The sequence below is a fragment of the Pteropus alecto genome, unplaced genomic scaffold, assembly GCF_000325575.1.
Source record: "Pteropus alecto unplaced genomic scaffold, ASM32557v1 scaffold484, whole genome shotgun sequence".
In the NCBI taxonomy this organism is placed as follows: domain Eukaryota; kingdom Metazoa; phylum Chordata; class Mammalia; order Chiroptera; family Pteropodidae; genus Pteropus; species Pteropus alecto.
In genome coordinates, this window is record NW_006435778.1 from 505,701 (window position 1) to 524,239 (window position 18,539).

General features: G+C 37.3%; 1 protein-coding gene and 1 long non-coding RNA gene across 9 annotated transcripts in view; both read left to right on the forward strand.

Annotated features, from left to right (window-relative positions):
- The first annotated feature begins 29 nt into the window (after positions 1–29).
- Positions 30–2,353, forward strand: LOC112479362. The gene is made up of 2 exons (XR_003046163.1): positions 30–1,865; positions 2,094–2,353. It is a non-coding gene; the product is annotated as an uncharacterized LOC112479362 (long non-coding RNA).
- A 12,027-nt stretch (positions 2,354–14,380) lies between these two features.
- Positions 14,381–18,539, forward strand: part of ST3GAL3 (ST3 beta-galactoside alpha-2,3-sialyltransferase 3) — a 153,007-nt gene continuing 148,848 nt past the window's right edge. For 5 of the 8 annotated variants that reach the window (XM_006911397.3, XM_015588966.2, XM_015588964.2 and 2 more), the window contains exon 1: positions 14,383–14,545. In XM_006911397.3, the coding sequence (XP_006911459.1) occupies positions 14,431–14,545 (115 nt within the window). In that variant the 5' untranslated portion in view covers positions 14,383–14,430. Of the gene's footprint in view, positions 14,546–18,539 lie in introns of all 8 variants that reach the window. The other 3 variants (XM_015588967.2, XM_015588968.2, XM_015588969.2) reach the window with 2 other exon arrangements.

The following is an 18,539-nucleotide window of genomic DNA, read 5'->3' on the forward strand; positions in this document are numbered from 1 at the left end:
CGCCGCAGGCGTGGGACCCGCGCGCGCTCCGGCTGGGGAAGGGAGGGTTGGGGCACTGCCTGATCCTTTCAGAAGCATGACGTCCGGCTGGGTCTGGGGGCTTGGGCCGGGAGTCCGGCCTTTGGACGACCTCCTTTAGGTGGGGGCTGCCAGGCCTGAGCGGGGAGGACAGCTGGACTCGGGCCGAACGGCCTGAGGTCACCTGAGTTGCGAGACACCGCAGCGCTGCGCGCGTTGTCGCAGAGGAAGGACACGTCAGGCCGGCCTCTGCTCTGGGGAGAGGAAGGAAAAGTCCAGGGACAGCCTGAGAGGGAATACGCAGCGGACTGGTAGTGGCTGTCATTGCTCACTGCTCTCCTGGCAGCCAGATGTTTAGCGGACCAGGGTCGACTTGACTGGCAAAGAACTCTTCTTGCTTCCTTTCGTTCTGGCACTTCTCCATATTGTTTAGTTGGTGATCTTGCTTGAAAGAAGAAATACCTTAGTGACGAGAGCAGGTTTAGTTAGGATTGTGCCCCACGAATATTTGGATAATTTTTTACAACAGTGCCCATTTTTATAATTCTGTAATAAACTTTATTTCTGTTTTCCTCACATTTGAGGAGGGAGTGAAACTGTGAGCGGAATCATTGTAATTAATTGAGAGAGACCAATGAAAGCAGCTGTTATTGTATAAAAAATAATAAAAAAAACACCTTTTTGTGGATATACTTTGAATTAGTTATACTATAGATAATTGAACACGAAGTAGAAAAAGGTATTTATTAGGTTCCTGAAAGTAAAAAAGCCATCATGGAAAATGAGGTTATTTCTAAGTCAGAATTGCTATGGAGTGATGATCACTGAACTGTTTGGTATGCCTTCAATTCAAAAGATTAAAAAGAAGCTGGCACAAAAATTTATGATCTAATGGTGTTTTAAAATAATCTCTTAAAGCATCAGGGTTCCTAAGATTAAAGATTCTTAACTCAAGGACCTTTTCACGTATTAATCTCTCCATTTCACATGTCACATGAGGAAATAAGATGTACATAGTTTTAGAGACTAATCGACTTTGGATCACCCCTAGTATCTATTCAGTACGTATTGTATGCAAGGCAATACCGTGGTGTGGACCTCAGTATCGCTAAGGTATGAGACTTATTCTAATGGGCCTATAATTTAGTTGTGGAATAAAGGGCACACAGAGAAATGGTAACTAAAGATATGGTTTCTAGAATTCTGAGACAGTAGGTACTATGAGAATGCAGGAAAAGGGTCGAGTTGAGCCATGAAAGTGTAGGTATGAATGAATGACGGAGAAGAAGTGAGGAAATAAGAAAGCAAGAATGGTAAAGGTGGCATGGGAGAACCTGAAATGCCCACTTATTGGAAAAAGTGGGGAGATAAGGTTGTACAAAAAAGATAGATTGATGGCATCAAATCAAGAAGTAGCTTTGTCCCAGGTGAAGCAAGGGATAACAAGTAGTAACTGTATTTACTTCAGATGAAGCTGGAGCCAGCCATTAGAAAAGATGTACAGCCTTGTTACTTTTCTCAGCCACCCAGGATTCATACCTCAAGATCCATTATTGCCTTTCTTTTTTTCACCCTCTGGGTTCAGCTGGTTGCCAGGTCTTGTTGATACTGTCTCTGTACTCTTTCTTGTATCTGCTTCCTTTTCTTACTGTCATCACACTGATTTGGGGCCTTTGATATACCAATCTCTTGAATTATTGCAGAAACCCCTAACATTTTTTTTCTTTCCTCCCATTTGTCTTGTCTACTACTATCACTTTTAGATATCTCACTTCCCCAGCCAAGACTTAATGACTCCCCACTGTCTGTTGAATTAAGCAAAGACCAGCCTCGCATGGGCACTATGGGTAAATGCATTTCTAGCAATTTCCTTAGATTTTTATTATATTTTCCAGGTCAGTGGAACTGTTGTTCTTTGTGCTTTGCTCTTTGTGCTCTATATCTTTGCTCATGTTGCTTTTTCTATCTTAAATGACCTCCTTCAATCTCTAATTGTTGATTCTTACTCATGTTTCAGGGCCATTTGATATGGAATTTCCTTCGTGAAACTTTTCTTTATTTTTCTCCCCATCTAGATGAGACTTGTCTCTCGTTTAAACCATGATAACACCAGAGTCTACCTTTTTGCTACAATTGCCAACATAAGACTAAAACTTTTTCAAGACATGGACTATCTTCTTCATCATCTAGCACAGTGTTTTGTACACAGTAGGTGCTTGGCAAATATATTTTATATTGAACATAGCTTTGAACCAGGATGGCTGCAAAGAAAATTCTTTGTGCAAACAAAATATTCATTGCAAAATCTGTAAATAAAGTTACTTATGTGAAAGAATTCCTTACTGAGAGATCTGGTGTATTGATTTGGATAGCCTGGGTTAGGCTGCATTAACACAAACCCTTTAGACTTAAGTGACTTAACAGAACAAAAATTGACTTCTCATTCATTCCACATGTCCAACATGAGTGCATGAGGAGCTCTGCTCCTCACAGTCACTCAGGACTCAGGCTGATGGAAACTCCATCTTAACAGAGTGTTTCCAAGATTATTTTGATTGCGTGAAAGATGGTGATCAAGGGAAGTTACTGTCCCAAAGTGGCATGTGTCACTTTCATTTATATTTCATTGACTAAGACAAGTGACATGGCCATGCCTAACTTTAAAGAAACACAGAGAGTTGCAGTCTTAGCATGTACCTGGAAAGCAATGAGCCAGAAATAATTTGTGTACAGCGCAAATGACTACTACATCTCTTTGAGTATCATGGCCTGTAGAAGATTAGAGGTGACAAAATCAAATGGACTAGTAGAGACAAACATATTGACAGTAGCAAGAATTAATAGCTCTAACGAGGCATGGGTTGAGAATGAATTGAGAAGTCAGAACTCCATTATATGCATTGTAAATGATCACAGTCTAAGGCTATTGATACAAGGGCAATCTATTATATCCCAGCACAGTCATTCCTAAGGGCACACTGTTTTATAGAACCCTCAGTAATGAACACAGGAATGGTCCTGAGGCATCCAAAAAAAGTTAAATTACATTCAGGATATCCAATTTAAGAAGCCAAGAAGTGTGTAATAACTTGAAATACCTTTTCATTGAATGGTTAAAATAAAAAGGAATCTAGGTTCAGCCTGGTTGGTTTAATTTGGTTTAATAGAGGCTATCAAACTTTGGTATTTGGGGAGGAGATTTCACTTTGACAAAGAATAGAAGCATAGAGTTTGGAGCTGTTTGGAGCCCTGCTTCAGGAGGTAAGATCTGGGTTGAAATCTTGGCTCTGCCACTATTGTCTGACACTGAGCAAGTGTCTTATTCTTGAGCCTGAGTTTCCTTATCAGTGAAATACTAGTGTGGTTATGAGGATTAAATGAGTTTATGTAATGTGCTTTGCACAGTCCCTGGTTCAGAGTAAGCACTCATGATCATGTCCATCAGTAGCAACAGCAGCAGCAATAGGATTTGAAGAAACTTTTGAGAAATCGGGTATGATAACTCCAGAGATGTAGGTAGAAGGGTTCCCCCAGATTTTCCTACCTTTTTCTCTTTTTTGGATAGCATTCTTGCCACACCTTTATTGTTTTCACACCTATCATGATTTACTTAGTTACATGTTTGTGTCTCCCATTAGACTAGGTGCTCTTGTCATCCCAGAAAAATTTATTGAACATGAACTCTGTGCTGGGCTCTATGCTACACCAGACATTAGGCATTATAAATATGAAAGATATGTCCCTGGCCTCAAAGAACCTGTAGTGTGGTAGGACCAGAAGCCAGTAAACCAGCAGTTAGAATACATTGTAACAAGGGCTGTGTTTGTGGGTCCTGTGGGATTGCCTATATTCACACTGGGAATAAAAATAATGGTTTTCCAGAGAAGTTCACACCTAACCTAAGTCTTGGAGAATCACTAGTTATTAGCTGGGTGGATGTGGGTTTAAAAGGCTTTTCAGACAGGAAACAATGTGTGCAGTGCCCTAGAAACACAAGAAAGTGGCTACATCCTGAAGATGCTTGAATGGCAGGAGAACAGGGTATGTTTGAGGAGTATGCGGAGGCTGCCAAAGTTGGACTGTGAAGGCTTTGTGAGTCTAGGAGTTATAGCTTTGTCTTCAGATGATTAGGAGCCACTCGAAGGATTCAAAGGTAGGAAATAACTTTTATCAGCTTTGCCTTTGAGGAAGATCCCTGTGTGTGGAGGAAGTAGAGTAGTAAATATCCTATTTCCCTGACATGGGAGGTTCTGAGGTTTGCAACCATAGTACTGTGCCTACTACACAAGAGTCATAAAATATTTATATATAAGGAGAGATTAAAGTGAAATGAGACTGGAGGAAAAGATACCAGTTAGGCTCTTGCAGTCACATGAGGGCTGTGTCCATGTCTTTCCTAGGAGTAGAAGAGAGTACCATGGCTTCACCAGTTTCTACGGTATGACCTTGGGCAGGCTTCAGAACCTCTCGTGTCTTCTTGGTTTTCAACTTTTAAAAATGGGGATAAAAATCACTACCTTTCAAGGTTGCTTGAGGATTAAGCAAATGTAAAAAACCTGACCTTATGCTATTAGGCACATAAAGGACCTCTTATAATAAAAGTACTAGTTCTAGGATTCCTAATGTTCAGTATATTACCTGGTTCATGGTCGATGATCATTAGCCTTCAATGCCACCACCTAGAGATAACCGTTGCCAACATTGTGGTTTTATTTACACATTGTAAATGATTGATGATGCTGAAATGGCAGTGTTAGGCATGAGGGAATTATTCTGAGATCAAGAAGGAAAGAATTGATGTGAATATCATACCAATTTAAACATTCTTTAAATACCAGCAGATTATATCTAGCTATTCAGCTGTTCCCAGCCCTCACTCAGAAGTCACACATGCACATGTGCATACACTCTTGCTACTGATATTATAATGTGCTCACTGCATGGGCTGCTAAAATATATGCACTTATCCTTTGGCCTATCATTGTTATTGTTGACTGTCTCCCCCTGAAATTTTGCTCTTCCTTAGTCTTCCAAATGTGTTTTTAAAGATTGTAATGGGATTTAATTCTGATTTGCTCTTCATCATGTTTCTTCCTGGTTGTCCTAGCTGATAGGAGTTTCTCCCTGCTGAAAATGTTATTCTGAGTGAATGTCATCTACTGCCTTGTCTTATTATTTGTCTGCATGTCAGTAAGTTTCCCTTTTCCTGGATATCAGTATTTCTTACAAAATAATGAAAAAATGGTTTGTTAATGTATTTTTAACATGACTTGAAAACCCACCGAAACCTTTTGTTTGAAATATGTGAAACAGGTTAGAAAATTCTGTTACTAACTTTTTAAAGTATATGACAGTGATTCTCGGACTTTTTGGTCTCAGGACCCCTTTATAGGTTTGAAAATTGTCGAAGACCCCAAAGAACTTTTCTTTTTGTGGGTTTTGTCTATTGATATTTAATGTATTAAAAAGTGCTGAGAACACAAGAATACATGAGCACACATTCCATTAGCCATGGGGACAATGATGTCATCACATGTCATCATATATAGCCTCTGGGAAACTCTGTTAGACCCTTGTGAAAGAATGAGAATGACCAAGGCAAATAATATCTGAGAATTATTATGAAAATGATTTTAAACTTGTGGATCCACTGAAAGGGTCTTGGGGACCCTTAAAGGTTCTTGGACCACAATTTGAGAACTGCTGACATACTGATATAAGAGTTTTTATAAATGACACTTTTACATCGTTTGGCAACAAAATAACATAAGGGTAGAAACACTGCCAGACATCTGTTTTCAAAATGTACTCAACATAATTTCTTTAAAAAAAAAAAAAAAAGAGTTTCTAGCTTTTGTTAAAATATCTCCTTTACCTTGAAAGGACAGATGTATGTATTTTTGGAATATCTGCTAGGTACATCCTTCTAACAGACATTTGCCATTCCAGAAAAGGTCAGCAAATTTGGAACACCAGTATTTTTGTAAAACAAACATATGGAACTGCTCTTTAAGTTCTAGAAATCTTATACGTACTTGGCCAGATGATAACCAGAGAACTTCTTTGAAGTATAAGAGTTTCATGGTTACTCACCATTTCATTGTCAAGTCTAGATTTGATCCTATTTAAAAAATCTAAATTTTCTGAAATTGACCACATTGATGTCATTTCGTAATACATTAACTACACTGCATCACAAAGCAGATGAATAAGAGATGGCACCACTGCCCCCCATGCTGTGGAACTTTCTTATTTCTTGAGAATTTTTCCTGAACCTCATGCGCTACAAGACATCTGACACGGATTATGTGAGGAATTTAGTGTCAATTGAAATTAGATACCAGAACAGTTTAAGAGTTCTGGTGTTTTCTTTTGATACTTTGGTGGAGCATGTTTAATTTCTTTTGAGATATATAGTTGGCCCTCTATATGTGCAGGTTCCACATGTGTGGATTCAGCCAACCGAGGATTGAAAATATTCAGGGGGAGAAAGTGTTATGTTGTACTATGGAGTTAGGCCTAAATGGCTGAGTGTGTGCTTAACGTTTACAGACATTTTCTTGTCATTGTTCCCTAAACAATACAGTATAACAACTACTTACATCACATTTATATTGTATTAGGTATTATAAATAATCTACAGATTATTTAAAGTATATGGGGGGGGTATATAGGTTATATGCAAATACTAAGCCTTTTTATATAAAGGACTTGAGCATTTGCGGATTTTAGTATCCTATGTACTAGACTAATCCCCCACGGATATGGAGGAAGGACTCTATCTGCTCTCTGAAGCTGAATGGCCTGGGCTGTTACAATAGCATCTTCTTGCTCTTGCCTTAGTCTTCTCTAGGCTCTCCTCTATATTGCTACTTGAGTAATCTTTCTACAATACAGAACTGACTAGGTTATTTCTGTACTTAATCCCTTCAATGGTTCTTCATTGCCAATGAGATAAATTTCAGACCCCTTAGCATGGCATCTAAGGCCTCTCCTACCCTTTTGCTACTTCAGTTTCTTTGCTGAAGTTTTTCCTAAACCTCACAGAAGTTATTAATTTCTACCATCTCATAATGTCTGTACCTTGTTTATACTTTAACTGCATACATCACACTGCTCTCGAGGACAGGCACCACACTGTGTCTGCAGCTGTATGCAGGTGTGTAATAATGGCTTCCACCTGGACTGATAAGATGGCAAAGCTTCCAGTATAGTTATGCTGCAATATTAATTTCTTTGTTTTTTTTTTTAAAGATATGGGCAGATAAACTATGGCCCTACTACATAGGCCCTAAGACATCTAAAGTCTCAGAGAAATAATAGTAATGAAAAGGAACATTTGTCTCATACTTTATAATGATATATTTTACACATACAAGAATAGAATATGGTGACACCTATCATAAAATCTTAATATGCCATATTGCTTCAGCTTTTGTTTTTTAAAGAAATAGAACATTGCACTTCCGATATATGCCTCCTATGTATTTTCTCCCAGTCTCCTTCCTCTTTGACTAGAGAAGACACTATGTTGAATTTAAAGTTTTTAAATTCTCATCCACGTTTTTATGCTTTTGTTACATGCTGTATATCCGTAGCAGAGGTTGGCCAGCTGGCCTACAGGCTTTATTAGAACACAGCTATGCGCATTCATTGTTATTGCTGCTCTCGTGCTACAGTTTTGTTTCTAGTTTTCTGGACCTGTCACCATCTCCTAATCACCTTCAACACCAGCCACCACCCTTTCATCTCAGTTGGCCTAGGCAAAGGAAAGTTATCTTTTCAAACATTCCGGTTGAATTGTCTCAAGACTGATTGTAGTCAGCATTTTTAATCTACATAGAAGTCATCTTTTCCAAATTAAAAAAAAAAAAAATCTCTAGAACCTTATCCTCTGAACACTATTTAAAAAAAATAAGCAAAAACCTAATAAAACCAAATCCTTAACAAACTCCTATTCAGAAAAGTTTTTTTGTTTTCTGTTTTTATTTTTTGGTAAAAACAAAGATGAACTAAAACGTGAAAAACTGAAAGTTTTGTTCCCTTTGATTTTTACCCCCTCTCTTCTAGGCTTTTTCTCAGCCACTTCTAAAGGGAGCATCTGACCAGGGACAACATATTTTTCAGCTTTTCTCTCTGTCTTCTGTTTTTAAAACCTTGGTAGATGTCGAATTTCTACTTAGAAAGTCACTGATTGCCCATGTTCCAGGAGTCTGAGCCCAATCAGGAGAACGAAACCACAGGGTACTTTGAACAGGTAAAGGTTGATGTAATAATTATTAACTGTAACAGAGAATTGGAGTAACATGAGATAAACTGGTAAGAATTGAGCACGTGGAAAGATGTTCGTTATCATTAACCATCGTGGGAATGCAGACAAAACCACAGTGACATACTTGCCCTCAGCCTAGCTCTCTCTAATTATCCATTTTTGCATATCTTTTTTTGTTTCATTTGCTTCGTTTTCTTTTTCAGTTAGCAATTATGCTTATGCTGGATCTCCTATGACTGCCTTTGCTACGTGTTTTTGTTTTGTGTTTTGTCTTTGTTTTGGCAGTCCTTTTAAATTTATTTTTCATTTTATTTTGCTCATTTTTAATCCATCATGGCTTTCAGGACTCTTAGTGTATTTTCAGCAACATCCACTTTGTTCTCTTCTGTTGAAGCTTTGTTTTTATGATCATGTCGTTTTTCTGAGTGCTAATTTAGTTTTATTTAAAAAATATTGTTTTACTGTTTTTTCCCTGAGCTCTTCCTTTAATTTCTTTTCTTAGTTACCTCTTGTTTTACAGAGCCATTCGGGAGTGGGTAGGGCTGGGAGAATCTTTGTTAAGGATCTTTATCTGTTCTGTGACAAAATTTATTTTGTCGAGTGGTCTTCATCTACCGCGTTTCCACCTTGACCTTCCTCATTCCTTTCTTCCACTTTTATTGTAGTATTTCTGTTTAAATCCTGTACTGCTTCCTTTTTATTATTGTCCTGATATACCCTTCCCTTTTCAAATGACCAGTGTTGTTGTATGACTAACGCCAGATCATTTGGATTTGAATCCTGGCTCTGCCACTTACTAGCATTGTGACCTTAGACAAGATAATTTAATCTTTCTGTGCCTCAGTTTCTTCTCCATATAGTGGGAATGATAATCTCATAGGATTGTTGAGAAGATTCATCGAATTAAATCATACAAAACTCTTAGAACTGTGGTTGGTTCACAGTAAGTGCTTCATTTCATGAATATTAGCAATATTAATTATTGTATCCCTCACAATGACTTGCAATTAGAAAATGCACAATTCTTAATAGAAAAATTTAATACATTGCATATTATTTAACTACTTAAATCTGCTTAGTCATGCATAAAGTCTGAATAGGAGGTATGCATTCAGCAAAAATGTTATAAAAAATTGATGAGCTTTTTCAGTAATTGTTTGGGAAGCTAGATAATAAATAGTATTTAATAACTTCTAATTAGCTTGCCTCAAAAATATTCACAGTAGACATGCTCAGGAAATACTTTGTGGTTTTTGCTCTATGTAAATTTGTCATAATTGAGTTTCTATCAGGAAATACTTTGTGGTTTTTGCTCTGTGTAAATTTGTCATGATTGAGTTTCTATCAATTGTGGCTGATATCCAAAGGTCGGCAAAATTCTGACATTTCAGACAAAAACTTGTTGCCTTGTGTAGTTCTGTAAATAACCATATTATAGGATGTTTAAAAAATGACAGAAGTTTGGTACAGTTTGTTTCAGTGAGTTCAAATTTTAATTAATTTTATTTTTATGACTGATTCAAATAACCTAGCTTTATATACCTTATGTGCCTTTTGTACCTTTTTTAGAGTATATTATAACTGACTGAATATTCAGTCAGTGAACAGATAGTTTTTGAGTACCTACCAGGGATACCATGGTCAACAAAATAAACATGTTCCTTGCCTCGATTAGCCAAAACATAAATGTTTAACAAATACTCATAAGATTATAAGCACGTTACGTAATGGAATGGAGATATGCAGGTGCTGTGAGAATTTGTAATGGAGAGGTCAAAAGTGTGGAGATAGATAAGGTTTCTCTGGGCAATTAACCTTTGAGCTGAGACTTAAAGAATGAGTGTGAGTTGGCTAGATGAAGCGGTGGAGTCAAAAAAGCTTTAGCCTGATGTTAAGAGAGAACATGGTGAGTTCAGAACACTGAAAGACATTCAATGTTGTGGACTCATACAGGTTAGGTGGTAAAAGATGGCCAGAAATGTGGGAGGAGAGGTGGTCAGGGGCCAGATCATGCAGAGTCTTATAGGCTCTGTTGAAGGGTTTGGGACTTTACTGTAAGGATAGTAGGGGAAATTTACAGAGTGAAATAAATTCACATCGGCTGCTGTGTGGAGAATGAATTGGAGAGGATCAAGAATGTATATGGGGGGCTTATTAGGAGGTTATAGTAGTAGTCCAAGCAAAGGATTATAGTGACTTGAAATAGGATAGTGGCAGTGAAGATGGAGGCATGGGTGGATTCGATAAGTATTTAAGAGGTAAAATTCATAGGATTTGATGACTGATTATATTTGGAGGGTGAGATGAGAGTGAGAAGGAAGGTAATGTGCAGGATAATTTCTAGGTTTCTGACAGAAGCACCTTCTTGAAGGTGTTGCCTTTTATTGAGATGGTGGACACTGGAGAAAAAGGTTTATAGGAAGTCTGAGGCATCTGTAAAAATCTAAAGGATGATATGGAATAGGAAGTTAAATAAATGGACTTGGAACATAGGAGAGATATCTAGAAGGAATATATAAAGTTTGGGATAATGATAGTAATTGAAGTCACAGAAGTGGAACGAGGTTGCCTTAGCGGGTATCTACAGAATGAGAATTTAAAAAAAACTTCAGACAGTACCCCAAGCTTCTCTCTACATTAAAAATTGCCGTATATAAATGTGTGTGTATACACGAAAACTATATAATATACTACACACACACACACACACACACACACAAATTATACCTTTAGTATATATTACTCTTTGGAATGTATACAAATTACATTAATTATACCTACAGTTGGGGCATGTAATTAGAAATATTTTTAATTTTAAACACTTCTTGAGTATTGCTATGTAGTAGATGCTATGCTGTTAAATGCTGGTGATTCACAGATCTAAGTTATGGATTCTGCTTTCAACCTGCATGCTAATTCTTTGTAGAGAGAAAAATAAACAAGATGTTTTATAAATGCTATGACAGAGATAAGCATGGGATGTTATGGGAGCACAGACAGCCAGGGTGTAGGGCTATGATTAAGGAAAGCTTCTTGAAGGAGGTAAGGCTTGAACAGCGTCCTAAAAGGTGAATTGGTATTGCTAGGCAAAGTAGGCAGTGAAAAGGCTCTTACCACCATGCTGTACCTTCTCTCACCATTTTAGATGCTATAGAAAGGTCAAGTCCTGGGTAGGATAAAAAGCAAGATCAGATCCTGGTGGGTTGAAGAATGAACAGGAAATGTGAAGTCAGACAGCTCCTTTAGGGAAGGGTCTGAGTTTGACTGCCTTGCATAATTCCTGGCACTTAGTGTTTGTTGCATTAGCTTTGGACAAGAGAGACACTTCATTTTCTGAGATAAGATGAATATGTGAGGAGGGGCTGAGTCCAGATTGCTGCGTTCCCTCTACATGCTGAAGAGAGCTTACCGTGAGCAGTTGCAGCTCTTTACCTGCATGCTCTTTTATGGCTCTGCAGGGAGGCCAAGTGTACCCCCACAGCCAGAAAAATTCTCAGCATGAATCTGTTATGTTTTCTTCTAGTCTTTTTTTTTTTTATAGTTGAGAGTACGATACCTATGTTTTAACATTTTTCTTTCAATATTATATCATAAGCATTTCCCATGTGAAGTTAATAAAATATTTTAATAAATAGCATCTTAAGTGTCTGCATAATCTTTTTTTTGATGTTTATTGAATATCTATCTGAACATTTAGTTTAAAGTTCTTTTTCTTTTTTTAACTTTTAATTTTGAAGTAATTTCAGACTTACAAAAAAGTTGCAAAAATATTAGAAAAGCCTTTCTATATATCCTTCAGCTAGTTTATGGTGGTGTCTATCAGAGTTCTCCATTGTAAAGTTACTCTTTTCCCCTCTGTAATAAGTATCTTGTGGGGAGATACTTTAAGACTATATAAATACCATTTCTCAAGAATTTACCCATTAATTTTAGCATCCTTTGTTTTTTAGCTGAATTATTTCTAAAATGGTCTCTAAAAGATTTTCTAATTACATTATTCCTCTGCATTCATCTGTTGACATTCCATTCCATAGGAGAGTTTTCTCCTCTCCTCATTTAGTAGATTCTTAGTTAAGGGGTTATAAATTGCTCCAGGTCTGGCCATTAGGCTTCTTTTTTTTTTTTTTTCTTTTTTTGACATGTCCTTACTCTTTGAGCATTTTTCTGCTTTCAGGTACAAAAATGGTTTCAACATCTGGTAAGGCAAATCCTCATCTCATTATTTTTTCTTTAAAAAATTTCTTGGCTCCTCTTGGGCATGAAGTCTTCAGATTGACTTTAAATATTAAAAAAATAATGGATTTTGATTGGAGTTAGACAATTTATAGAGAACTGACATTTCAAGAAAGCGGACATATTTCCATTATTGAATATTCTCACTTAAGAATCTTCTATTTCTATATTTATTTGGATCTTTTATGTCCTTTGGTGAAAACCTTGCTTATTTCCTCCTAAGTTTATTTTTAAATATTTTATAGTTTTTGTTGCAATCATGAGTGGTATTTTTTTTCCTTACATTTTCTAATTGGTTATTGCTGGTATAGTTTTTAAGATGCTTTTTATTTAATCTTATAATCACCTGCTTTATTGAACTTCCTATTCTAATATTTCTACAGTTGATTCTCTTGGCTTTTCTAGGTAGACTATTATATAATCTGTAAATGATGACTTTTATTATTTTGTTTATCATATTTATACATAATTTCTTTCTCATATATTTTGTGGGTAAGATATTTGAGTGGGGGTGGGGAGGGGTGATCCTGGGAAGTCTTCTTGCTGATGTGACATTTAAGAGGACTATCAAAGAATGTGCAGCAGGTGAAACAGAGTTGGGGAGAATGTATTCCAGACAGGCCTTGAGGAGAGAAACAATAAGGCAACGTTCAGTGAAAAGAAAGAATGGCTAGACCATAGGACACAAATGAGGTTGGGAGACGCAAGAGATGGGTTGGAGAGTAAATAGGGGTACAGTCAGTAGTTGCTAGATTCTAAGGTCAATTACTCTATTCTAGAGGAACTGAGAATTTAATGAAAGGTATGTTACACAGAATGGCCCACCAAAGATGTTTATATCCTAACCCCTGGAATCTGAAAATATGTTACCTTATATGGCAAAAAAAAATTGCATATAAAGGTAAGGCTATTGACCTTCAAATAGCGGGGAGATTATCTTGAATTGTTCAAGTGAGCCCAGTCTAATCACATGAGCCTGAAAAGCAAATAAATTTCTCTGGCTGGAAGCAGAAGCAAGATGTGGTAGAAGGGAAAATTGGAGAGCTTCACAGTGAGAAGGACTTAACCCACCATGGCTGTAGGGGACCACATGGAAAACATGAGAAGGAATACAGGAGCAGAGACTGACAACCAGCAAGGAAATGGGGACCTCGGCCTTACAGCTCCAGGAACTGAATTTGGCCAACAACAGCCTGAATGAACCTGGAAGTGGATTCATCTCCAACATCTCCAGAAAGCCCTGCTGACTATTTGGTTTTGGTCTTGTGAGACTCTATGCAGATGACCCAGCAGAGCCGCACTATACCTGGACTTTTGGCCTACAGAATTCTGAGAAAATAAATTGGTGGTGTTTGAAGCTGCTAAGTTTGTGGTGTTTTATTACAGCAGCAGTAGAATGCTGGTACTAAGGGGTTTAGACAGGGAACTAATATCCGATTTTGTGTTAACAAACTACTCCTGTACTGTGTGGAAAATGGATTTGGGAGAATGCAAATGGAGGCCGGGAAGCTTGTCTGTAGGAAAACAGTGGTGGCATGGATGGAGGGTAGTGATGGTGGGGATATGATTTATACTTATTTGGAAGGTTGAAATTGCCAGAATTTGGTTACTGATTAGATGTTGGGAATGAGGAAGCGGTGGGACACAGGATGACTGCCGAGTTCTGGCTTGGATGCTGAGTGACTGGCAAAGCTGTTTCTTGACACGGAGATGAGCAGGTTGGAGGATGCTGTGTCATGAACTCAGTGGTATTTCCAGGTGTTCTTCATTTTGAAATTCTGTAAATACTTATTTTAAAGTAGAATATATCGATAAGATGATTGCTTTATCTTTTAAGACCTAAATTGGCTTTCTTGTGTGTTTTTTTATTTTTTCAGGTCATGTAGGAAATCGTAAATCATGTGAAGATGGGACTCTTGGTATTTGTGCGCAATCTGCTGCTAGCCCTCTGCCTTTTTCTGGTATTGGGATTTTTGTATTATTCTGCGTGGAAGCTACATTTTTTCCAGTGGGAGGACTCCAGTAAGTATGGTCACTCTAGCCTACTCCCAGGAAAAGCCTGTTGCAGATAAGTTGCTGGGTTTTCATCTGGCTGCAACGCTCTTATATTCTTTAGATGTGGGCAGTGAGAGTAAACTGACCATTTCTGGTTTTTAGGTTTAGAAATAAACCACCACTTTCATTGCTGTAGATTAAGAACTTAACAAAAAAACTGCATGCCATGGCAAATCCTTTAGTGAACTTAGTAAAAATGTGCTGTTCTTCAATAAAAACTCAAACTATATTAGTACTTCTAGTTCTTAAATGTTGTTCTTTTTAATTAGCGTATTGTTGCTCCCACTTGCCATTTATTGACTGAGGGCTTGGTAGTAAAGTTGATTTTCTTTTGCCCTTAAAAAATTCATCTTTACCTTTTCCTTGAATTTTCAGTTTTCAATTTAATGTTGCCTTTGTTTTATTTTCCCTAAAGAAATTTCATCTATTTACCCTTTTTATTAGCCCTTGCTGGTACTGAACTTATACATAAATAGAATAATGGCTTCCCCCCTCACCCCTCCCTGCAACGAGTAACTCCTAATCTCTTTCTTCCATTTGTACCTTAGGTCTTATGTGTTACCCAGCATTGTTCTACACAGCTGCCTGAACCCCTCTGGCTTAGTTTGGATTTACCTATTATTGCCTGTGTTATGGTTTTAGGCTTACAGGTGAAGGGCTTGCGTTGAGTTGAGCAGCACCAGGCTTTGCATATTCTCTTCCTGACTGTAGCTTGAAGTATCATGCAGTGACCACAAGTAGTTTTCGTTTTGGTTCTTTTGTCTAAAGGCTGTTTGAGCTCCGTGTAGGAAATTTCGGGTAGTCTGTTCAGATTCCTAGTGAATGTATCTTTTCTAAAGTAGTTTTATTTTTACAAACATCTACCAGATACCAACGTAGAATTCACTTGAGAGTAGAGTTAGTCTTTAGGTATGAGATTAAAATGAGTTCAAGTGAATTGAAAGAGGCAACTGGCGGTTGGCCTTATATTGAGACCTTAACATGGTAACTGTTCCTATGAAGTAGTTCATTTATTTTTCACATGGCCCAAACTGCTGAAGCAATTTCAAGCCAGTTTTAAAAATATAGTGTTACATCTTTTATTTATTGTTTTATATGAAGTGTTTAAGTGCCTCTTAAATGCTTAGCTTATAATTATCACTAATTACTTTTTGTTTCCGGAGTTAATTTAAATTTCTCTGCTCCAACTTATTTTTAAATGATGAAGACTACTCAAGATAAGGAAGGCTTATATCAGTGCAGTTGAAAATTCTGTAGTTAGAGGCATTACGTGTATCTGTAATGGGTGGATTCATCAGTATCCATAAAATAGATGGAATTATGTGCAGAGGTGGGGGTCTCTTTGTCTCTTAAGAGCTACTGACCTGTAGAAGACCTAATCAAGGATTAGATAATATTTTCCTAGAGAAGTCAAGAAAGACATTAACTTTATGGAAGACCTATTATGTGTCAGGTTTTAGGCTAGACAGTTTACACATTTAATTCAATTCTTACTATAACGGTGTAAAGATGCTATTATTATCTCTATTTTCCAATCGAACAAACCGAAGTATTTAGTTTAATTAGTTTACCTAAGTTACACAGCTAATTTATTAGATCTGGAATTTTCTATTTTTAGAAATCCTAAATTTCTGTCTTTAAAACCTATGTTCATTATTTTATTGAAAAGTATAATAAACACTAAGTATAGGATTTAATTTTCTATTCTAATTGGTAGAAAGAGAGAGGAAAGGGACTCAGAGAAGAATAGTAGGGTATCTGGAGGGAGACGGAGAAAGAAAAAGGAAGGAAAATAAGGGGAAGAGAAAGAGAAAGTCCTCTAGATGACAAAGGGGTTGATTAAGTTGGAAGTGACATGGTGCTGCTATTCACTAGTGCTGTAGACTTCAGTAATTTATTAATAGTTACCTGCTGTCCTTTGGGTTAGTTGTTAGCTGACTAACTAGTATTCACATCTTTTCTGTTATTCTGACTCAAGCTTTTTAGATATTTGACTTTGAATAGGTTGTTTAGACCTTCTTACTGTAGCATATTATGTTCTGTGCTATAATATTAGAGAACTGAGTAATACGACCAACTCTGATGGCTTACTTACTAAGTTAGCCGAAGGAGTTTCCCAAAACAGATGACTGCTGTGTAAGTGAAACTTAGGCTTTGGTTTAGTAATATTGATGATGATGCCAATAATAATGAAATGAAAATAACAATTTATTGTCTACTATACTGTCTGTATTGTAATGGGAACTTTGTATTATAATCTCATTTAATCTTCATAGTTTATATTGATTATTATTATCCTCTTTTACAGATGTAGAAACAGGCTTCAAAGAAGCTCAGTAATTAAGTTAGCATGTCTTTATCTGGAGAGCTCAGAGGGCATTTTCAAGTATGAGAAATAAATATCTTTAGTATTATTTTTTTCTTAATTTTTATACTACTTATGACTTTACCACAATTACCTATTGGACCTCCTTCATGGTGGGAGACAGGAATCTAGAGTTTTTTATTAAATTATTCATTCTACTAGCAGTACATTCCTGTTATGGTCCATGTACTGTTCTGTTTAAACTGGATATAAGATGAGCATGGACCTTTATGCTGTCAGCCTATAATGTGAGAAAGAAATAAAATAACTATTAAAATGCCTTATATTCTAAACAACAGGTCTGACTAAAATGCCATGTTGGAGCATAGAATCCCTTCCAGATAGAAAATTTTATGATTTCATTATCTCAAGGCATATTGTTGAAGGATGCAAACTGCTTTGTTTTTAGCAGCTGAGAGCTACATATGGCAAAGGCTTAGTCAGATTGCCAGGACTTGGGTCAAAAGTTTAATCTGAAAGACTGCAAGACTGAGATTGGTCTAGTTATTAATCTGTTTTTAAAAAGTTCTGTTGTTTGCAATTTCCAGTTCCACATGTTAAGGAGCTTGAAAGTTGCTACTTTGTCCTAACAACAAGTAAAAAACTGAAAAGACTGAAAAATCAATAACTCTTCTTGTATCGATAAGAGAGAAGAGGACACAGGGCAAGCTGCTGCCCCCCAAGATTGGAGAGACAGGTGAATACATAGTCTCATGCAGAAACTGTCACAGGAGCTACTGTCATAATAGGAAAACTTGAATTATAATTGACAAATTGCCGGAGGCTCAGTGTAGACAAGAAAATTCCAGGAGGACCCAGTCACAGGGGGTCCCCACAATACGTGAGATTTACCTCCAGGAGCTTGACCAGATTCTCACAGTAAACATTGGAGAAAAATCTCCTCATACATCATTCTGGCAGGGAGTGAGGAAAAGGAGTCATTTTGAAATATACCAGAGCACTTTGTTCTTCTTAACAAGGCCTGCCCTGAAGGGAAACTGGTTAGCCAGAGCCTGACCTGTTGGAGTATTATCAGAGCCTAAGTGACCAAGTAAGGGACATACCAACTCCAGCCATCTCTAGCTTTACACATGGGAGAAAGGAAATAGCCAGCTCCAGCCCACGCTAGCCATCTTATCCCACCTAATTGGGGAGAGGAACACTGAGAAACGCTTGTGAAGTTCACAGTCCAGAGTCATAGGCTCACTGAAAGACAGACCTAACCATAGAACTATAGAATATTTCCCTTTCCCCTCCACATCACCACCACATTAATAAAGCCCTATTTATAGCAGTTTGTTTTACCTGGTACATCATGTCTGGCTATCAAGAAAAGATAAAGTGTAACAAAAGGCAAAAAACAATTTGAAGAGACAGAGCAAGCATTAGAACCAGATGTGTCAGGGATATTGGAATTATCACACTGGCAATTTAAAACAACTATGATTAATATGCTAAGGGCTCTAATGGATAAAGTAGACAGCATGCAAGAACAGATGGGCAATGTAAACAGGGAGATGGAAATCCTAAGGAAAAAAACAAAAAGAACCACTAGAGATACAAAACATGCCTTTGGTGGGCTTATTAGTAGATTGG